At 44.3% G+C, this 20,903-nt stretch overlaps 4 protein-coding genes and 5 non-coding genes across 17 annotated transcripts in view; 2 read left to right on the top strand and 7 right to left on the bottom strand.

The window, feature by feature from the left end:
- MAP2K1 (mitogen-activated protein kinase kinase 1) overlaps positions 1-8,216 on the top strand; it is a 35,156-nt gene extending 26,940 nt beyond the window's left edge. For all 3 annotated transcript variants that reach the window (XM_086757129.1, XM_086757130.1, XM_010126516.2), the window contains exons 6-11: positions 456-580; positions 2,795-3,002; positions 3,508-3,572; positions 5,235-5,296; positions 6,287-6,332; positions 7,296-8,216. In XM_086757129.1, coding sequence (XP_086613255.1) covers positions 456-580; positions 2,795-3,002; positions 3,508-3,572; positions 5,235-5,296; positions 6,287-6,332; positions 7,296-7,409 — 620 coding nt within the window. In that variant the 3' untranslated portion in view covers positions 7,410-8,216. The remainder of the gene's footprint in view (positions 1-455; positions 581-2,794; positions 3,003-3,507; positions 3,573-5,234; positions 5,297-6,286; positions 6,333-7,295) is intronic.
- Positions 8,217-9,810: 1,594 nt separating this feature from the next.
- SNAPC5 (small nuclear RNA activating complex polypeptide 5) lies at positions 9,811-12,263 on the bottom strand. The gene is made up of 3 exons (XM_086757260.1): positions 12,135-12,263; positions 11,601-11,690; positions 9,811-11,059 (listed from the first exon to the last, which is right to left on the bottom strand). Exons 1-3 carry the CDS (start codon positions 12,222-12,224, stop codon positions 10,952-10,954), a joined length of 288 nt encoding a protein of 95 aa, XP_086613386.1. The 5' UTR covers positions 12,225-12,263; the 3' UTR covers positions 9,811-10,951.
- A 319-nt stretch (positions 12,264-12,582) lies between these two features.
- Positions 12,583-18,347, bottom strand: RPL4 (ribosomal protein L4). Its single transcript, XM_086756935.1, has 10 exons — positions 18,214-18,347; positions 16,577-16,748; positions 15,657-15,763; positions 15,072-15,210; positions 14,578-14,702; positions 14,055-14,184; positions 13,487-13,643; positions 13,219-13,302; positions 12,876-12,996; positions 12,583-12,783 (listed from the first exon to the last, which is right to left on the bottom strand). The coding sequence occupies exons 1-10, from the start codon at positions 18,214-18,216 to the stop codon at positions 12,661-12,663; spliced, it is 1,161 nt and encodes a 386-aa protein (XP_086613061.1). The 5' UTR covers positions 18,217-18,347; the 3' UTR covers positions 12,583-12,660.
- LOC147599212 (small nucleolar RNA SNORD18) lies at positions 13,938-14,009 on the bottom strand. Its single transcript, XR_015259963.1, has one exon. It is a non-coding gene; the product is annotated as a small nucleolar RNA SNORD18 (small nucleolar RNA).
- On the bottom strand, positions 14,256-14,323 carry LOC147599211 (small nucleolar RNA SNORD18). The gene has a single exon (XR_015259964.1). It is a non-coding gene; the product is annotated as a small nucleolar RNA SNORD18 (small nucleolar RNA).
- Positions 15,274-15,373, bottom strand: LOC147599210 (small nucleolar RNA SNORD16). The gene has a single exon (XR_015259965.1). It is a non-coding gene; the product is annotated as a small nucleolar RNA SNORD16 (small nucleolar RNA).
- LOC147599209 (small nucleolar RNA SNORD18) lies at positions 15,832-15,903 on the bottom strand. Its single transcript, XR_015259962.1, has one exon. It is a non-coding gene; the product is annotated as a small nucleolar RNA SNORD18 (small nucleolar RNA).
- LOC147599208 (small nucleolar RNA SNORD16) lies at positions 16,829-16,929 on the bottom strand. Its single transcript, XR_015259959.1, has one exon. It is a non-coding gene; the product is annotated as a small nucleolar RNA SNORD16 (small nucleolar RNA).
- A 151-nt stretch (positions 18,348-18,498) lies between the features above and the next one.
- Positions 18,499-20,903, top strand: part of ZWILCH (zwilch kinetochore protein) — a 55,863-nt gene continuing 53,458 nt past the window's right edge. For 5 of the 7 annotated variants that reach the window (XR_015259849.1, XR_015259848.1, XM_086756931.1 and 2 more), the window contains exons 1-4: positions 18,499-18,762; positions 18,971-19,022; positions 20,215-20,310; positions 20,429-20,547. Coding sequence is in view for 3 of the 7 variants with exons in the window: in XM_086756931.1 (XP_086613057.1) it covers positions 18,707-18,762; positions 18,971-19,022; positions 20,215-20,310; positions 20,429-20,547 (323 nt within the window). In the remaining 4 variants the exon portion in view is untranslated. Of the gene's footprint in view, positions 18,763-18,970; positions 19,023-20,207; positions 20,319-20,428; positions 20,548-20,903 lie in introns of those variants that run through there. The other 2 variants (XM_086756933.1, XM_086756934.1) reach the window with 2 other exon arrangements.

The raw sequence follows: 20,903 nt of genomic DNA, 5'->3' as shown, positions 1-20,903 counted from the left end.
ATGTACATATGAAGGTGAATTTAGGGATGGTGGTGTGGCTGCTGTAGTTCATTGACCCCTGTAAAATAAATGTGTAGGGCCTCTACTGGTTATTTCTAGGCAAGAGAACATAATTAAAGAGGAGTTACGCTGCCGTACACTCATATTTGTCTCAGATATTAGTCATTGGCTTTCAAACATTGAGTTTGGTCAGGTTTTAACAACCTTTTTGCAGTGGTAATTTAAAAAATTTCTTTTGTTTTTCTGCATTTAAATAGAGATCCTGTGAAATGGGCCTGGGTAGGGAACCAAGTCTCTTCTCTGAGTATTCCCAGAGAAGGGATAGAATTGTGTCAGCGTTAGAAGGGAAACAAAGGGAGAGGCACCGTAATTCTCACCTTTCATTTACTTTCATTGTCAGATTTCTGATGTTATCTGTTGTAGATATAAACCATCCGTTCATTTTTTTTTCCCAGATGTTAAACCATCTAACATTTTGGTAAACTCTAGAGGTGAAATCAAGCTTTGCGATTTCGGTGTCAGTGGACAACTGATAGATTCTATGGCGAACTCATTTGTTGGCACACGCTCCTACATGTCTGTAAGTATGGATTTTATAGCTTTGAGTTCACAACACGTTATGGTAGAGCTACCACGATTCCAGTAATCAAACAAGAAACCAGCTATTGCTGTTACTACTGCTGTTTGTAGTTCAGCGCTTCCTGCATTCCAGGAATATTCCAGTAACGTACCAGATTGGGGGGGGTGGAAAGAACTGTTGCAAGAGAAGCCAAGCAACTTGGAATATTTCATAACCCTACAAAAGAGATGCAATTCTGTCTACATTGCAAAGTCCAATCTGTTTGGGTTTTGTGTACTCAGGTCTCCAAAAAAGCCCAGTATTTATAGTTTGCTTTCGTTATGAAGTGTGGTTCTCTCTCTCCAGTCCAGCGTTTTGCTGCAGTCAGTTGTGCAGGCAAGCTGCTGCCTCGCTAACGATCCTGTTGTGACTGCTCCTGGGAACCCAGCGCAGCTGCAGCAGCGAGAGAGAGCATGGGAGTGGCTGCTGTGGACAAGGCCACGGCAGCTAATCTGAGGCTGTTTACAGGATGTTCTTTATTCCTGTGCATGAGGAATATCTTGAAACTTGCACTTCAGGGGAACTCTTTGTATTATGTGAAAGTCACAGTTAATGGAAATAACAGAGCTCTTTGTTCTAAAGTACTCACCTTGTTCAGCATAAACCAATTACCTCTTACAATCAGTGTTCAGAGATTCTGCTGTAGGATTGAAACTGTGTGGGCTTAAACTTAGAGGGAAAAAAAGTATAATAATGCTGCTTCTGCTCGGTATGGGACCTGCATTTCAACATCAAAGACAGTATTCTCTTTTTTTTTTGTCATTTCACATTGGTAACCCACTTGAAATAAAACTGGCTTGTGTTTCCACATACATCTAGGAGCTGTTCCTAATTAGTAAAAAAATTTCACACCTCCATCTCTTCTGGCTTGCCCATTGTCTTCTAGTAGTAGGAATGAGAGCAAAGTGCTGTCTACCTTCAATTTTCTTGAAGTTATTGTTTTTACAGACTGAGATTTAGCTTTGCTCTCTGTCATAATATGTCACAGACCAAGCCGTGATGGTGATTTTGTTGACTATTTTATAGTCTCACGTACCTTTTATTGCAGTTATCTCCCTTAGCATACTTTTTCAAGTAACGCTATAGAACTGTTACATGCCAAACAACATCCTGTTCTACCAGATGAAGGTTTATGCAATCAACAATGCTTAACCTGAACATATTTTCTAGATTTTAATTATTTTTGCTTAACTAGCCCTTTGTATGTTTCCTGCTTTTTCTTATTCACTCACTTCTTTCTTTACAGTTACATTTTATGAAAATCTTTTGCATATCTTTAGATAAAGGAGCCCCAAAACATTGTCCAGCAATTGTGTAGTTTATCCAGGTGGCATTGGAACTAGCTGAGGTGAGACACTGGAGAAAGCTAAAATACTTGTAAATAATTGTAAAATATAATGTTACAAAACCAATTTAACAAAACGATCACTCATTATGGCAGAGGGAAGAGACTTCACGGTATATTTTTCAATGGTTACACCTCCAGGAAAGGTCTGTGGCCTGCATAATACTTCATAATTCAATTTGTATGTTACATTTTATTATAATTTCAGTGGATTATAGAGCTCGAGTTTATTTAAAAACTATTTAAATATGGATCTGAAACCGCAATGTGCGCCTACGTAACAGTCCGTACGTAAGTGCATTTCCGCTATAGGGAGCAATCAGTGTTACCAGCTGAGCAGTGTCCCTGCCACAGGATTATTGCTAGAGCACCAGGTCGCTCCACACAGGATCAATAGTTTCCTTCCCGCGACTTCCCAAAGCAAAAACCAAGAACAGCTTCTCAGGGAAACCAGCTGAATCTTTAGTTGCCCATACTCGTTTTGCTTTCTTGCACTTTAATTATCCCATCATCGTCAGTAGTTGCAACACTTAGATATTATGCTAAAGGAATAGAGCACCAACGTAATAGCATCATTTTAAAAAGTCTCAAAGTTCTTTGCAATGGTGGTGTGCAATGTTCGTGGAACTCCTGCAACTCCAGATGAGATATTTAAAGAAAAAGATCAGTAAGTCACTCCTTGGAAGATGTCATACTAATAATTTGGGGTTTCATCCTTTATTTTATCCAGGCTACTGCAGAATGCAATTTTTTTTCTTTCTTGTTACAATACTGTCTCCTCTCCTCTCTTTTTTTTTTTCTTTTTTTTTCTTTTTTTTTTTTTTTGGTAGCCGGAAAGACTACAGGGAACTCATTACTCAGTGCAGTCAGACATATGGAGTATGGGGCTGTCGCTGGTCGAAATGGCCATTGGCAGATACCCGATTCCTCCTCCTGACTCGAAGGAGCTGGAATTAATGTTCGGCTGCCCAGTAGAGGGAGATTCTCCAGTCACCGAGACCTCGCCCAGGCAAAGGACACCTGGTCGACCAATGAGCTGTAAGTTACAACATCTGTTAAATTATTTTCTAATACCCTTCTCTGTCAGCTTGAAAATCTTCCTTACCTGATACTGATCTGCATAGTGTGGCTTTAAACTTCCAAAAAATCAGGATTGTACTGGGCACCTGGCTCAGTTTCACTGTGAGGAGGTATCTGAGTTTGAGAATAAGCACCAGGGATCCCTTTGTTGATAGCTGAGCTGTTCATGAGCACTGTTAAGATGCCATTCTGTTGAAATGGTTCATCTCTCTGATGGAGTGCTGATCAAAGTGCAGTAGGAAGATTCCCAGTGAAGTTCGTGGTTTAGCTCAGACCTGAAAATAACGTCGCCTTGCATTTAAGTATTACTCCGTTGCTGCTCCACGTTTTTTTCATATAAATCTACTGGGTGCCAGCAAGTCCATCATGTAAGAACAGAGTACGTGACTGTTAGCTTCTTAAAATACCCGTGCTACAGAGAGAGAGTAACACTCTACTTTCTTACTTCTATAATTTTTCTTAGCCTACGGACCAGACAGCAGACCCCCGATGGCAATCTTTGAACTTCTCGATTACATCGTCAATGAGGTAATCAGCCGTTTGCTCTTGTACTGATCCAACTGGAAACTTCCAAAGTGGTCCAGAGTTTGAGGTGGGGTGGGGTTAGTGCTAGGATAAGCCAGGTCTTCTGATCTTCTCTTGCTGCAGTATGAGAAACACATCCTTGTTATGTGGGTTGGCTTGATCTTAAATTATTGCCAGGAAAATTTTAGTTCACTTCTTTGCATCCCTTAAGTAGATTTGTGGGTTTTCCAGCCTGGATCATGCAACCTGTTAGGACAGTTAATAGTGAACAGTATGATCAACCATATACAAACATGGGTTTTTTCTTTGTTCTAGTCTTGTGAACAACCTCATAATATTGTATCTTTCACATAGCTAAGCTACAAAGCTAGCTAATAGCGACTGGTATTTTACAATTGATAGTCTGTTTCCAGTGTTTTCACAAGTGCTGCTGAAACTCAAATGACTCCACTGCTTGTATCCTCCAAAAAAAAAAAAAACAAAAAACAAAACCAAACCATGCTCATGTTAGCTGTCATTTATAGCAGTTGGGTAACTTGATTGCTCCAGGTGAATGCATTATTAAAAGTGCCTGACACAGCTATTTAAAAAGCGCAATTGGTGTCTAGGTCCCTGCAAGCACTAGTGTTGCTTGTGCTACCGTACAGGTACGGATAAATTGCTTCTGTTCCTTGTCTGCGTGCACAATTCTCCTCTTGCATTACAAACCTATTTTGCATGTTATGTAACGCTTGGATATGACAGCACTAGCTCTGGGAATAGAGTTGGTGTTGGATTACTTAAGATGCTGTGGTCCTGCTCTTGTCACATCCCTGGGGAGGACAGTTTAAGCTGAAAAGCTGCAGAGTTGAGAATTTGGCGAGATTATCTTCTGCCACCTGTGCTGTAGCACATGCGATCTCCAGCGTGAGCTGCTACATCCAGCAAAGTGTGTACACCAGTGACTAACTGAAGGCAGGCCGTGTCTCCACTCTGTCCACACAAGTAACCCTGCGCTGGCAGGATCCATGGTGTGAGAATTAAAACTTAAATCTGATCCTATAGCAAATGTAATGGAGAACAAGACAATATTGTGCAGGTTTATATAGTACCTCTTCTTTATCAGAATTGCTTTTTAATTCAGACCCTGAACAAGCTCATTCCCTGGGACAGAATACTTGGATCAAAAGGATTGTGGAACTAATTATGTGCAAGGCATCTTCCCTTCCCCAAGCTGGAGATTAGTAGTAAGGAGAATAACACAATGCTAATTACTGCCAGCTGCTCTGAGCCTTCTTAATAACAGCTCCAGGCTTTGTTAACCCCATTCAGGTGTGTGTAGAGAGAAAAACAAACAACAAAAAAAACCCAAAAACTGAAACATCTAAAATCCAGCAGCTGAGAGAGTAATAACCAAAATTAGTCAATAATAAACTCAGCATCTTTGCTTTTATAAATCATATGACAGCATCTCCTTTATTCATATGCATGGAAGCTGAAGTCTGCGTGACACTTGTTTCAGAGCTCAGCTTTGAAGGCAGGCCTGGGTAGTGCTGAGGCTTTACAGCTTTACCCAGATAGAGGACTTGGAATTGGTAGATCTCTGGGTTGGTTGTGCATCAGCATGTATTAGTTATGCTAAATGACTGCTAACTTGTTTTATTCTGTTGTTTTGTTTTTCCCCAGCCACCTCCAAAACTGCCCAATGGTGTTTTTGGTTCCGAATTTCAAGATTTTGTTAATAAATGGTGAGTTGCAAAGGGACACATTTGGGATCAGCCAAGCTGTCTCGCTGTATGGACAGCCTGGCAATCGGAGCCCCTACTTCTGTAGGCTGTGACAAATGTGGAGTGATTTCAGTGAGGGTAATCATTTTTCTCCAGCTGTTAATGTGCCTGAAGCTCACTGTACAGGCGTGTACATGACGCATACACATCCAAAGAGAACCCCAAAGCTGAGAGATACTCCCTGCTTTAACGTAAGATCTCCACTTCTGTGCGCAACTTAGATCAGTGCTTTCTCGGCATGGAAGGCACCGTAGTACTTACAGACTCTGATCGTACAACATGCCTCTAAAGGAAGATCCTTAGTTCAAAGGGCAACCTTCACAGTGTTCTGCAGTGGCTGTTCCTTGTGACACAGGGGTCCTGCAGGCTCCAGATGCTTTTTTCTTTCCCAGTGCTTCACTGAAGTGGTGTCTTTGTCACACCAGTCATTCTCCCATCTGCTTACTCTTCACTTTAGTGATACCTGCACTGAACCAGTAGATTCAGTGCTAAGAGAGGCAGTTAATTACAGCTTGTAAAGTTAATTTATTAAAAGCTACTTATATATATTTACTGTTTCCAAAAGGAAGGACAGTAACACAATAGCTGTACTTGATACTGAGCCTGAAAAGACTTGGGTAAAAGAAACTTGAGGGATGAAGTGGTTCATACTGTCGAGTTTTTGTTTAAATGGGAATTTGATCTCTCCAGCTTGGTTATCAGCACTCACTGCTGCCCTGCTGAACAGCATCAGACAGCTCAGGATTTCATACCTGAAACTGTACCTGTGAAGCCTGCAGAAGGGAATTGCTTACAGACCCAGATCTGTGTTTGCGAGGCACTACGTTACCTAATGGTTTTATCCAGAGTGGTGTCTTCTTCAGACCAAGCAGCATGCCAACGTGATATAACTTGATCCTGATTTTAAAAGATACTAGTGTATAACTTGTGCAATACTTTCTGTTTTCCTAGTTTAATTAAAAATCCTGCTGAGAGAGCTGATTTGAAGCAGCTGATGGTAAGTGAAAGTTCTTAACTTGAGCTAAGAGTGCTCTTCCGTGCAGGGTGGGTTCCTCAGCTGGCCCAGGATCAGAGCACGTGGCCTAGAGTGCTGTGTGAGGCCCTTGACACAAACAGTTTGAGGAGTGGGTGCTTTTCTTATCCAGAGATCAAGGAGCTAAAGGCTTTCACACGCTTCTAGAACAGGGGCTGTCTAGGAGACCAAAAGTGGTGGGTTTTACAGTCTGCCATTTGATAATTACAATGAGTGCATAACCAGTGCTATTAAATTAATTAGCAAAAGAATTCTCTCTCTCTTGGGTTTATTAGTCAGTAATAGTATTACTTTTAGGAGGACAAAAGAATAAAACTCCACATACCTTATGGACTAGTTAAATAAGTTTTTATCTATTGTAAAACACAAAGTCTGCCTTTTTTTTTTATGAACTTTGTCTTGCAAAATCAGTAGTACTACTAGACACAAATCTTGCATTTTTTTTTCCTGTACTAAATGACCTTACCAGTTTCAGTGGGTCTTTTAATGGCTTTAAGTGTAATGCTAGGACTGAAGTTCTGCTGCAGAACGTCAGGTTTTCCCTGCCCTGATCCTGCTGTGCAATAAGGGTGCGAAATGCAATCAGACTTTCTGTTACAAAAAGCCTTTCTGTGCCCAGGCAGGCATTTCCAGAGTGTTATCTCAAGGGGCTGAGTCACATCCTTATCGCGTACCGTGGTGTCCGTATTCTGCAACAGGCACGGTGCAGGCAGTATTCCTCTGGAATCCTTTGCAGGGTGTACGTTTATATACTGGTTATTTTGGAAATAGTGCTGAAAAGCTCTCCTGGTCGCTTCACGTGCTTTGCCAAATTTTGTAGCTAGCTTTTGAATACTGACAGTAAAGTGGATTTACTGTATTTCATGTTATTCCAAATTATTATTTAACGGGTAGAGTGCTTGAATAATAATACTCTTCTCTGCTCAGATTCATGCTTTCATTAAGAGATCCGAAGCGGAGGAGGTGGATTTTGCGGGGTGGCTTTGTTCAACCATAGGCCTTAACCAACCCAGTACCCCCACGCATGCTGCTGGCGTCTGAATGGGGAAGAGCAGAGCCTGCACTGTACGTCTGTTAACAACAAAGCTATTTTGGTCCCATTTCCTCAGCTTGTACCTGGTCAAACATGTATTTCACCTCTTAAGGAAGGATGTCTTTACAGCATGTGCCAAACGGTTTTAAATTTTGTCATAAACTAATTGGTATTGTATTGGATTCCATTTGTTTACTGACCAAAACTAAGGTGTTTAAGTTACAGTGCTTGCCGATTTTAAGTGATTATGGATATTCTTTCTTAATGAAAATATCATCGGGGCTGTTCACCCCCAGCTTGTTGGAACTTTATCAGGATTCTTTGTAAATCATTGGTACTTCAATCATGCTTACCTAATCTCCCGTGCAGAAAGGGTTAGGGATGCTCCAAAACGTATCTGTCGAGCATGCTTTTGCTGCTGCCAAAACTGTGTCTGAAAGTTAGGCCGAACGGTTCCGACTTTGCTGTTGTTTAGAGATCTCTCTATCCAGGTGGAGAAGGCAAGAGCTCTGCATTTCTTGGAATGTACAGGGCAATATTCTAACTGTAGACTTGTTCATATTTCTATATTTATTTTAAAAACATATCATCATACTTGGGTTTAGTGATGTATGTCTTTATAATTGATTTTTAAAAGTTAGTTCTTGGAAGCGTCCTATAGAATCAAGACAAAGATCCAGGCAGTTTGCTTTCTTTTAACCTGAAGATTCATGACAACTGCGTTTCGTGTCTGAAGTGTATGAAGATCCTCTATTGTTTTATTCTCTCAGATGTTTAGCAATGGATTCTCTTAATAAATATATATTATCAAGTAACTTCTTGAAGCTGTTTTTTAAAACTCAAAAACTTAACCCAGTGTGTGAATTTGCGTTAGTTGCCATTGCAATGTGTTCAGACTGTTTACTGGGTTTCTCTGGAAAGCCTGAGGGAAGCCTGGCTGCAGAGGCTTTGTCTGCTCACGCAGCTTCTGCTCAGGTCAGTGCTGCAGCCCCCTGGGTGGGGTGTGACAGGTGTTTTCCTGGACAAACTGGCATTGTGGAACAAAACACAGGAACACTGTGATCCACCCAGGAGAAGGGAAGACCTGCGTGCCTGCAGCTGTCATTAAACAAGTGGTCGTACCACACTCATTTCTTCAGCTTATTTTTCTTCTATCAGCTGCTTGGCAAGCTCATGGTGTTGGCGTACAGCAGAACAGGAGAGGTGGGTACAGCTACGTGTCCTCAGCACAAAGTCTTGCTCTCTTTTAACAGCTGTGCTATAAAAAGTTCCGCTCCTTGAAAGGGTGTTTCAGACACGGAAATAGCTGAAGTTCCTTCCCAAAAGGAATCCAAATAATTCCAGACATGAACTTCCACTTGGCCACAGATCGAGTATCGGAGAGGGATAGAAAAGCCCTCAACCCAGCTGCGGTAGGAAGTGACTCATTGTCACCTCCAAGGCTTTTCCTTCAGCTTGGCCTGGTTTGAATGGGACTGTTGGGAGTAATGAGAAGGCTGTGTAATGTTTAATTTAAAATCTGTCCTGAGCTTTACATGTGACTTACACACAGTAACACACAGAAAAACTACACTAGCATTTTTTACTGCATATTTCTTTTACCAAATCGTCTGTGAACAGAAGGTTTTTAGAGACTTAAATCCCATTTTACTTGTTTGTTCCACAGCCAGCAATACTTTGAACACTGCACCCGCAGTTGTGTGCAGTAGGACACCATGACAAGTACTGCATTGTACCATGCGATAGAACTGGTCCCAAGCGAGGGACTCATTCACAAAAGGCAGCAGGAACTATAGCCATGAAAGCTACTCTGGACCATGCTGGGAACAAATAATGTTTTTCGTTAATCAAAATTCCTCTTTGGAGCTGAACCGTGCAAAGAAAGGAGAGGCTGGCTCCTGAGCTCCTCATAAACCAACTCCTCATACACATACCTTCAAAAAACTATATGACACTCTAAGCCATGACACTTTCAGCTCAAGCTTTTGCAGGTTTTTTTTTTTTACCCATGTGTCTTGGGAAAGCTTCGCGAAATCTTCTGCACTCCTGTTGTAAGTCCTTTCATTAAGACCCAGGATTTCCAAAAACCAGTTAGTCTTAGTACAGGATGAAGCTACATTTACATTCCAACAGTCAGTTTCTATCACTACAAGGCAAATGAGAGCCAAATAAACGATCTCTCCTCATACAGTGGCAGGCACTCACTGGAGGCTGAATCGTGTTCTGAGCAGGCCCAGCACACTTCTCCAAGTTCCTTTCTTGCTCTTAATGCAAACCTGAGCAGACTCTTTATTGCATCTTTCTCAGAGCGATGCCAGAGACAGAGCAGTGCCCTCAGGTATGCACTCTGCAACGAACAACCCTGGCTCTAACTGCTTTGCCTAGTTAAGACAGCTGACAAAGGGGCTAAGTTAGAATATTACTTTTATTGACTGTTTTTCATCAGCTTAACAGGTTTAGGTTTCTCTGCTTTAGGACAAGTCTTTAAGAATTGATAAAAATAACCAGCTGCACCACACGAGAAGGAACATACTGTCTGTCAGAAAGAGCAGCACGAGCTTGTTACTGTACCATCAAAGAAATTGTCAAGGGGACTTCACACCACTTTCCATTTTATATCTCAGTTCTTAAGCACCTCACACTCCTCCTTGGAGCTCACTTGAAAGCAGAAGGTGGACTTGCATTGATTTATGAAGTTACTGTGAGGAAAAAGGGAAATAACAGGAATTTAAAAATACTAGTTCCTTATTACAAGTAACACAGACCAATTCTTACCGTACAATTTGTGGACAAAGAGAAGGCTAATTGGCTGCTACTCTGAAAGTGAGACATAGAAAATCCTTCACTGGCACAGTCAGTCTGACTCTACCAGTGAGAAGAGCACCAGTGGGAACAAAGAGGCAACCTCGTTATCGTGCTCAGAATTAAGCTGACGGTGCAGTACCTGCGCCTCCCAATGCAGGAACACCTGCAGCTCTGTCACATTTACAGGGAGCGTAAGTCCAGTTTTCCGTGTAACTGAGACGATAGCAGCTGAAAACCTGGACACAATCCTGGACACATCTTTTCTCACCACATACCTTAAGATTCCCAGTTTAAGCAAATGATGTAATAATATAATCATTGGTTCAGCAACCAGCCCCCACGGCCTGGTTTATTGTTCAGCATCAGGAAATAAGAGCAAATGAATTATTGCTTTTAGTATACATGTTAAATTAGTCTGACTTGATTAATGACTTCTCGCATCCATATCTAAAGATGCAGTAAGCTACATTAGGTTTTAAATGTGGAACAGATTATGCTACATACTTTGTGCAGCAAATTTTCATTCTTTCAGCATCTAAGTCAAGATGTGCCAAGCTTGTGACGTTCATATATTCAAGTGTAACTTCCCTAGACACCCACAGTCTTGCATATCACACAGGTCACACCCGTATCACATAGTTCATATCCACATACAGGACAACATGAAAATCAGTTGGTAAATTTTATGTGAATGAAGGAGAAATTCCTGAGTCTGTATGAAAAACCATTGATGATTTTTTTTCTCTCAAGAATCAGATTCCTCCTCTTCCTCCTCCTCCTCTTCACGCTCTTGAAGACTTAGGTGTAATTCAGTTTGATTGATAGCAGCCTCATTGTCCATCTGCCCAAGAATCTGTCACAATAAAAGAATTTAACTTGCTAATTACAAAGACCAGCAGCGATACTGAATCCTTCTCAAATCACTAATAAAACTGCACAGTCACAGTGTCCTTTACAAATCTGGTACTAGAACAGTTTCAACTAGTTCAAGCTGAGCACATATTTAGTAAAAAGTTCAGTGCAGTGACAGCTATACATCCATCCCCTGCGATCAGTTGGCTCAACCAGCACGTCACAGTTAAGAGAATTCAACACAATGCTTAATAAACGGCAACTGAAGCTATGCCGATATAAAGCAGCTATTTCCCGGTCTCCCTGGAAACAACTCGCTGCTGTCAGGGATGGGAAAAGGCAAAACCCTTCAAACATAAACCAGCAACAGGCCGCACGGATTTTACAGCCAAGCCTTTCAGTTAAGGAGCAGCATAACCAAGCGCAACATTGCGAACCCCAGCTGAAAACCACCCCGGGCACGCCCGCAGCCCCTCACATGGGCACAGCTCTCCTCTCCCCTCGCCCACGCTGACACAGCCCGGCCCCTCGCCGCCCGTCACCTCGTGAGGCTCCTCCGCCACGGCGGGGGAAGGGGCTGCTCCGTTCTCCTCCCTGGACCTGATCATCGACTGCAGCGCCAGCTCTTCCACCTGCGCACAAGGGCACACACAAACCTCTGCAGTAATTATTTCTTGGACTCTATGGTTAAATATTGAATAATCAGCAGCGGTAACACCAAAGCTTTTAAAGCTCGTTTCACCACTCCTCAGCTTCAATCCACAGCAGGACACCGACGACCCCAGCAGCAGCCGTTCTCACCGGGACACGAACGCAGGGCGGCGTTTACCTTTGCGTTTATTTTGCGAAGCTGCAGTGCGGGGATTAGAAGCCACAGGAAACAACCCCAACCCCTCGGAGCCGCGGCCAGGCGGCCGCTCGTTCCCAACTCGAGAGCATTAAAAAGAAAAAAAACGAGGAGAAAGGCGAGGCGGCGCAGGCCCCGCCGCTGCCCGCGGCCCCGCTCCCGCGCCCGGCCGCCCCGACCCGGTCCCCCCCCCCCGGCCGCTCCCTCGCTCGGCCCCGCTCCCGCGCACCCTGAGGCGGGTGAGCTGCTCGTGCAGCGCCGCCTTCACCCGCAGCAGCGTCTCCTCCTCCTTGCGCAGCTCCTGCAGCCGGCTCAGCATCCTCCGCCGCGCGCGCGCCTCGCCTCGCCCCGCCGGCGGGAAGCGGCGGAGCCACGGCGCCCCCTGGCGCGCGGGCGGAGGCGCCGCAGCCGCCGCTGGGGTGACGCCCCTCCGCCTGACGTCACGCCGCCGCCATTTGCCGCCCGTTTCCGAGCAGCAGCTGCCACCGCGTGGCCGCTTCTCGCCACGGCGCCCAGGGGCACCGCTTTACAGCGAAAACCGGGTAAAATCCCCGAAGGGCGGCAAAGACCACACCCCTACTTCTTACTTCAATTCTTTGCAGAGTTTCCCTTTCAAAACCCCCTTAGAAACGCTTCTCAGAAACAACCGACCACCGCAGCACAAGAGGACACACGTCTCTGTTCCAAGGGAATTTATTAGCTGTAAATCCACAGCACCGCTTTCTGAGCTCGGGTGGATGCGGTGCTGCAGGGGCTTATGCCTCAGCCTTGGCCTTTGCAGCGGTCTTGGCAGGCTTGGCCGCGGTCTCCGCCCTGGGCTTAGCTGGGGCCTTGGCCGCAAGCTTGGCCTTGGCTTTCTTCTCTTCCTTAAGTTTATGCTAAAAAAGAAAAAAATAAAATAAAATAATCAGCATATCATCTGAAGTACTAAATCCTGTTCTGGCTGTTACCAGACTCTGTGCCCACTCACGTTTTGCGCGTGGCGCAGAATGGTGTTGCGTCGCATGGTTTTGGCATAGGGGTTCAACTTGATCATGATTCTCAGATTCTTCAGTGGATTCTTCTTCAGGACCCTACGGCGAATCTTCTTCCTGAAAAGGACAGACAGGCATCCCGATCTCAGTTCGCCGTTCAAGCTCTACGTTTTCCCTGAAACTTGTAGAACCAGAATTCCTTGCATTTATACTCAGAAACTAAAGAAATGCCACCCCTATCCGATGTCCCACTGCAGAGATTTCTGATCTCGCTAAAGCCTCACACTCGGCAATGACACAAGAGACCGCACTTCGCATTTGTTAAGTAAAAATTATTACTTGGGAGCACGCAGTGCCTTCTGGATTTCCTGGCTTCTCATGATTCTTCCAATGTCGGTATTGGTCATCTTGTGCATTGGCAGGCTGTGAAACAAACAGAGTGTAAGCTGGACAATAAAAACGTGACTAATCCAGTGAAAACTGGCATTTAGGAAAAAGTACTGGTGTTCATTCTCCACCTCCCAACGGAAGAACCTGACGCTGCCGGGTTGTCCTCCCACGCCTGTTTTTACCCCATTCCGTTGTGCCCAGTGGTGGCCACGCTTACTTGTAGTCGCTCTTCAGCGTGGCAGGTTTGCGCCAGGTGCCGTACAAATCATCCAGCTTGCGGAAGGCGCTTTCTGTCCAAATGCAGAAACGCCCGACGTGGCCGCCGGGAGCAAGTCTCAGCAGGTTCAGCTTGTTCACATCAAGAAGAGTAATTCCTGTAGAAACACAGAGAAACCCGTCCCTTTCATTTGTACTTAAAATCAAGGAATGCCAGGCCAAACAATAAACAGACAAGAAAGTAAGCAAAGCCAGATGTGAGCTTATTAGCTTTTACACTACAGTTACACCTACGGATGAAAACCTATTCGGTTTTAAAAATAATCATCAGCCTTTTTCCAGCAACAAACCTGACAGCCTCGTTTTTAACTGCTCCAAATGCAGCTTAGGGCTGGTGACAACCATAAAATTTGTCATAAACATCCTCAGAAAGAACATACTAGCTACTTCAGCAAGTCAGAACTTCCACAAAATCATGTGTTTTCAGAAACACGGACCAGTGAAGTGGAATCTCATCATTCTAGGCAGTCTCCCAACAAAAGCGTAAGCGTGCCCCAGGTTGAAATTACCTGGGATATTCCGGAAAGCTCTAATGATGCCATTGTCCTCGTTGTAGATGATGCAGGGTCCCCTGCGCTGGATGCGACGGCGATTCCTCATTTTACCCTTTCCGGCCCGCATACGCTGGGAGGCATACACCTATATAAAAACAAAACCTGTGAATATTCAAAATAATCCAAATCCCACCAGTAAGACACAATAAAACTGCTTTAGTCAGAACTTCACAATCATCACTGCTTATCTGAAACACGGACCAGTGAGAAGTTCATCATTCTTAAGAGTGTTAAAAAAAAAAAAAAAACAAACAAAAAACCCCAACTATTAAACAACACCAAAACGAAGACAACTAAATGCAGAGCAAAGCAGCACAGTAAGAAATCTACTTTGCTTAAACTTTTTTACAGTTTCTTGTAGTTTTGTTACCAAGGGATTTCTCGCAGCATCAAATCAAACAGATCTATTTGGAATTCCTACTGTAACAACGGCAGAACTGAATCCCCTGGGTTTCGCTCTTAAACCTTATCAACTCACCTTTTTGATGTCATTCCAAGCTTTAAGCTTCTTGAGAAGGAGAACAGCTTCCTTGGTTTTCTTGTAACTCTCCACTTTGTCCTCAACAACCAGGGGAAGTTCTGGAATCTCCTCAATGCGGTGGCCTAGCGAGGATTTTACAAGACAGGCGGTTACCCACTGATCATGACTGTATGCATTTCTTAAGGTTATTTGCGTTCAGAAATTGTACAAAATGATAAACAGTGGAAATTAAACTAATGATCTAGCATTCAGGCACAGTTACTACAGTAGTGAAGTGCACAAGATTTGTGTCAGCAATGCACACAAAGGCACCTCAGCATCACTGAGCATCCAACACAAACACCTCCCCTTACTAAAGAACGGGCTGCCCCTTAAACTCTTTGAAAGAGAATTTAGTTATCCGCGAGAAACATTTTGAGTAATCACACCTTGCCGCACTGCTCAGGCAATGCAGAACTACAGGCAAACATTTCCAGAGACAGAACTCCCACCTTTAGACATGACCAGCGCGGGGAGAGCGGACGCTGCCAGAGCGGAGCAGATGGCGTAACGCTTTTGAGTCGTATTCACTCTACGGTGCCAGCGCCGCCAAGTCTTGGTTGGGGCAAACATGCGGCCTCCACGACACATCTATGCGTCGACAGTTAAGAACAACATTTTTGAAGCTTCTTTTCCTAGCGTGACACTCTTCCTTGCTCAGCGTTAACTGTTCGTCAGCCATCCGTACCAGTACACTGACAGCAGGCAACTGTCACTGAGCACAGAGTAAGACGCAAATTACGACATCATGGCAAGATAGCACGCATCCCGAGATTCAAGATACCCACCGCTTCTGCAGTGGCGGACAGCTTCTGTTATCAGTGAAAGCTCCTGTTCGTTAAAGCAAGTCTGAATTTGCATACAGGAGGTTCTAATCACACTACAAACGCCTCAAATCTGGTTGTCCAGATCACTGTAGGAAGCCATTACCTCAAGAAGTAGAAGATTCCATTTCACATTTAGATACCTAAAAATAATTTTTCTGCTTCACGAGTTCAGCTTTACACCCGATGCAAACGACAGCTATCGAAGGATACGTTTCCAAAGGCACCCTGGCCGGAGCGGTGAGTTCCACCACCTCGTACTCGAGGAATACGAGCAACGGCTCTCCCAGTGCCCCAAGACTCAGCACTGGTCTGATGACCTGGAACAGAAAGATTTTAGTTCAGATAGTGACAACACTGAAATCTGCCCAAAGTCACAGACGGACCGCCAATCAGAACTTCCACCGTTATCATGTGTTTCAGAAACACGGACCAATGAAGTGGAATCTCATCATTTCAGCAAAACAAATCCTGATCGGGCACTTTAACTGTTACCATGTTAAAGATCGGCTTAGGTCAGAATCAAGTACATTAACGTACTCATTTCTAAGCCTGATCCTCAGTTTGGAGATCTGAACTGGCATTGCCGTTTCTAGTGAAACACCATCAGAAACAAACTTGAAAATGCACGTTCTTGGCACAGATTTCTCAGGAAACAGGAGCTGTCTGCACCCAGAAGCAACTCTAACAAATGGCCATTGGCAGAAGTTTATTCTTAGCAAGTGCCTCAGGTAAGTCTTCCGTGATCAACATGGAGCAGGGATTATAAAGCGTGGTTTGTCATCGCAGTCTTCTGCCTGATACACTGTCAGACATTTTGTCTTCTTGCAAAGGCAGATTCCACTCGAGGACGTAGGTGCCACGATACTTTCAGTAATATACATTTGAGATAAAACCCCAGAGTACTACAAGACTTTTACACACCTTGCTGTTTTCAGAACAGTAATAAAGTTGTATTTCATACAATTTAAAATTGGCTTGTAAATAACCAGAATAGTTGCATTGCCTTCTATACACGGAATCCCACTGAACAGCACTTCTCTATTTCATTCTAAATTTGTTTCCGTTTTAGCCCACCTGTATTAAAGTCACAGGCTAACACAAGCAGTTCTGCTCATTTTGACATGCCATACCTGCAAGCTCACTGACAGCATAGGGCTGCCTGTTGTTCTTGCGCAAATTGGTGTGAACGAAGTTCACAACGTCAGGGCGAATGGGAGCCTTGAATACAGCAGGCAAGGTGACATTTTTGCCTGATGCTTCCCCCTTCTCAGAGTACACAGATATTAACGGTCGAGCACAAGCCTGAAAAAGAAAAAAAACCAAACCAACAAACTCTTAAGCGCCAGTAAAGTAAATTGCTAGCATTAAAACTCATCAAATATTGCTCAGAATGAAGGGGTCTTCAGTTCAACAGTGCCAGCACACTGACAGCAGGCAACTGTCACTGAACACTGGATAAGACGCAAATTACATCATCATAGCAATAATTTCCACCGAACATAGTGCTCCTCAGCACAATCCACATTCAGGACACTGTACCTGAGGTTTGAAAATCAGTAAGTTTTCAAGTCATTTGGGTAGAGTTAACCTGGAATTTAATCTCTGGGCTCTTTAATAACACCTTCTAAACTAGTTCCCATCTACGATTAAAAAAGCCTATACAAAACCCACCTGTTTATTCAGTTAACCAAAGACTTGGGATTTAGATTACATTTAACTGTTTAAATGCTGTAACCAACTTCTGCAGTACAATATAGAGACTCAGTGACTACAAGCAAGTAAACTTTAACCTCAAGTGTCAGGGTGAATTTTTTTGTAGTCTGGGTCCTCTGAGCAGTGCCTCAAAATTTCTGAGGTGAAAAATTCAACTGCTAGCAGCAACAGCTTATTTTCAAAAACCTGAAAAGATGTTCAATAAGAGCTTGCTGATCTGAACAGTAGCCTTTTAAAAATAATCTTTTAGCATTAAACTGTATTTGTTATTAATTAATAGCTCATGGCAACAGTACAGGAAAGCATCTTCCTTCCCTTTCCCAGCTTGAGTTATCAAAAATACTATAAAATTCAAAACTAACCAGCTCACAGCAAGAGAAGTACTGTGTGTATATCTAACGCTGGTTACTAGCAAAGCACTGACCCCTAGAGTCAGTGCAGAGACCCCATCACAAGCTCGGAAGAAACTTGATCAGGGGGAAGGAACCAGATCACAATCTGAGTTGTATCAGCGAGAAAAGTTGCTCATTTGCAACCTCGTTTCAGATGAAGGCCTTTTAAAGACTGTTTCAGAATAACAGGAAAAAAAAAAAGGTAAAAAAAAGTTTAAAGAATTGGCGTTATAGAAACCATTTTAACTCTACGTGGGCTCAAAAGCTCTCGTGTGGCTTTGCCTTGCTTTACAGAAATACGTGGGAACACCGAAACGGCCCTGCCAGGAAACGACGTGGGCCCAATCTCCCACGCTGCCCGAGGAAAGGATGATTTCCCGCACACCAAGCCAAGCTCCCGCCCGGGACCCGCTCCGCGGCACGGCCCGCCCGGTCCCTCTTCAGCCCGCCTGGCAGCACGGCCTCCCCACCCGGGCTCCACGCGGCAGGCCCAGCGCTGACGGCTCCAAAATGGCGGCCGGTGGCCGCACGCCTCCAGCTCTCGGGCTGCCCGCGGCATGGCTCTGCCCGCCGGACCGGCTCCCACCGGCCTCGACGTGCTGCCCGCCCCGCATCACCGACGGCCCCAGCCCCTCCCGGTGCGCCACGCTCCCGCGCCTCACCATGGTGGCGGCGGCGGAGCGCCCTGTGCTGCCGCCTGCCTCCGCCGCAGCCCCCACCGGAAAAGGAAGGGCGCGTTACTTTCCCTTGGCTATGAGCGATGTCCCGCCGCACCCTGCCCGCCGCTTTCCGCCGCACCGGCCGGTCGGCTCCTGGCCCCAGCCTCTGTCCGAGCTCCTTCACGTACGCTGCGACCCGCGATGCCGAGCCCGCTCCCTCTGGGCGCCTCCGTTGCTCTCAGTCGCCTCCCAAACCGGGGGACTCTTTTCTGGCGGAGGGATTCGGTGGGATGAGTCACCGATCCACAGAAATTGTAACATTTTTAAGATATTTTTCTTTTTTTTTTTCCGCAGCCAGGGCTGCGAAGAGAATAAATATAAATAAAACGCACTCCTGCAGGGAAAAAAGTAATTTTTTTGCCTTCCTTGGGAGCACCGCCCGGATGTAGTGCCGGCGGGGCGGGAGAGGCGCGCGGTTCGGTTGTGGCGGGCAGCGATGGCGGCCGAGCGGCGGGGGGCAGCGGCTGCCGGGCTCTACGGCCGCCTCCTCCGGTGGGTGCGGGCCCTCCGCGGCCGCGGGGCGCCTCCGCCTTGAGGGGCCGCTCCGCTGAGGGAGGCGGGGGCGCCCAGAGGGGTTCCAGCTTCCACACAACCAGCTTACTGTGGTTGTAGAACCGTGTTGCTGTAGTTTATGCTTGCTGTTTAATGAGGAGCGCAGAGGGAAAAGCTTGATGTACCTTAACGCTTTATTTTGTTTCAGAATATATGAAGAAGGAAAGCAAAGTATCCCTGAACAGCCGTATCTCTTTGAGGTAAATACATGTGCGAAAATACAGCCGCGTAACCTGAGCCTATGTGTTTGAAACACGCAGCCATTAATCAGCAGCGGAGCTATATGCGGGGATATCACCTAAAAAAAAAAAAAAATTTACCTCAGTAACACCTGTTTGGAGCTGCCTCTGCCTCAGGGGGGAGGAGACCCCCGCACCAGAGTGCCAGCCTCACCAGCCTTCACCTCCCTGCTCCTTTCCGCCTCCCCCTGATTTTTGGCACCTGTTACCTTGTTTAAAGTAACCGTAAGGATCAAGTACGCGGGGGACTGCTGCGGGGTGGAGGTCGTGCGAGGCGCAGAAGGCGGCTGGTGCAGCGTGTGGCTGCTGGGAGGAGAGGGAAGGGCTGCTCCAGCAGCTGCCCTGAGGTTGTATTTTCATGCAGGTTATGCTGATCCTCAAACTTGCAACTTCTGGTTGCGTGCTTTTTGTCTAAGTACTTTTATGGGGAATGGCATATCTGTATGAAAATAGCAATTCATTCTAATGGCTTTTGTAACATAGGAATGGCTTGAAAATCTCTAATGCTCTTTAGATGTACTAATTATAGGATTTATTCAAGTTTGATAATAGTTTGAAAATAAAATCAGGTGATTGTTTAAAGATTCAGTAATGTGAAAAACTGCCTAGATGTGAAGAATCAGGTAATGCTTGTCTGTGCATATGCAAAATCCTGAGTAAAGATTGATATTCCCTCAGCCTCAAGAACAGGCTTGAGTTATTTAACATCTTCAAACAGTGTTTAGAGCTCTTGTGAGACATTTAGAGAAGTGTTGAATTGATTTTTAATGTTACATTAAATAAGTATTCTCCATCTTCAGGATATCTAGTGACTGCAGTTGCTACTTGACAGCAATGATTTCTCTATCTGAAGTTCTGTTCATCGAACCAAACTTCGGTTTCTCATAGAAGTAACCTGTTAGAGATTAAATTTTCTATGTTGATTAGTTGAAAGTTGTTGTGTTTTCATAGTTGATTCAGTTCCATGTATGTCATGCAGTAGCTGTGTTCTCCTGAAGTAAGAAAGCCTTAGATTCATGAATGCTCGGTATAGGGTTGGAAAACAGTTTGTGGAATTAGTTAATTTTGCAATTTCTAGTATAAAAAGTGGCTGAAATGCAGCATTTATATGTAGTGTATTAAAAAGTTGTTTTGTTTTTTGTTTTTTTTTCAGACTGATGTGGAGATCTGTTTGGTTGGTGGTAGTTGCAAAAGTCCCATTGAAAGATTTTGGAATGGAAACCATATGATATATGTTTTACAGAAAGCAGTAAGTATGTATGTTAATTGTTAATTTTTAAAAAAAATTAATTTAGGCTTTTGAGTTCCCATCAAATATTTTCACATACCTTGTATTTTTTTTACTTACCTATGCGTTTCTGTTAAAGAGACACAATGAAGAAAGTGACCCACTGGAAGAATCAAAACCAGATGATGCTATTTATGCCTCTGAGCTTTTACCAAAGGAGAGTTCTGGACTAGTGGCTCTTTCTGTCAGAAGAGCAAAGTAAGTGTCAAAGGTCTGCTTCCTCTTTTGATGTAATTTTATGTTGCAACTTCTGTTTCTCTTCCTAATATTCAGTACCTGCATCATTTTAAATCCCCTGAAATTAATTTACTTATTAGTTCAGTGAGGAGATACAGCCATTTTTCATCCTGCAAAATGGCTTCCCCTGGCTAAAAGTATTCCTAACAAAGTGTAGCTAAAGTCAAGGTACTGGAAAAACACTTGTGAGCTGTCCCTTTAGGTTAATGGGACTGTCTGGGTGTAGGTGAGCAAAGAAAGCTTACGAAGACCTCAGTGTTTGTTTTTGTAAGGTGTCTGTTTAAAAAAAAAAAAAGTCTGATTCAAGTCTTTGTCAC

The sequence above is a fragment of the Chlamydotis macqueenii genome, chromosome 12, assembly GCF_036417535.1.
Source record: "Chlamydotis macqueenii isolate bChlMac1 chromosome 12, bChlMac1.mat, whole genome shotgun sequence".
Classification (NCBI taxonomy): domain Eukaryota; kingdom Metazoa; phylum Chordata; class Aves; order Otidiformes; family Otididae; genus Chlamydotis; species Chlamydotis macqueenii.
The sequence above is the reverse complement of the archived record's forward strand: the minus strand, read 5'-3'. Positions and strand labels throughout refer to the sequence as shown.

Excerpts from the sequence above, each read along its gene's own strand:
- SNAPC5 (XM_086757260.1), bottom strand. The coding sequence starts at position 12,224 with ATGCTGAGCCGGCTGCAGGAGCTGCGCAAGGAGGAGGAGACGCTGCTG. Across the intron at positions 11,691-12,134 it reads AGCAGCTCACCCGCCTCAGG|GTGGAAGAGCTGGCGCTGCA; the intron begins GTGCGCGGGAGC and ends CCTTGTGCGCAG. Across the intron at positions 11,060-11,600 it reads TGGCGGAGGAGCCTCACGAG|ATTCTTGGGCAGATGGACAA; the intron begins GTGACGGGCGGC and ends TTATTGTGACAG.
- RPL4 (XM_086756935.1), bottom strand. Across the intron at positions 12,997-13,218 it reads AAGGCACTGCGTGCTCCCAA|GAAGAAGATTCGCCGTAGGG; the intron begins GTAATAATTTTT and ends TGTCCTTTTCAG. Across the intron at positions 12,784-12,875 it reads TTCTGCGCCACGCGCAAAAC|CATAAACTTAAGGAAGAGAA; the intron begins GTGAGTGGGCAC and ends TTTCTTTTTTAG.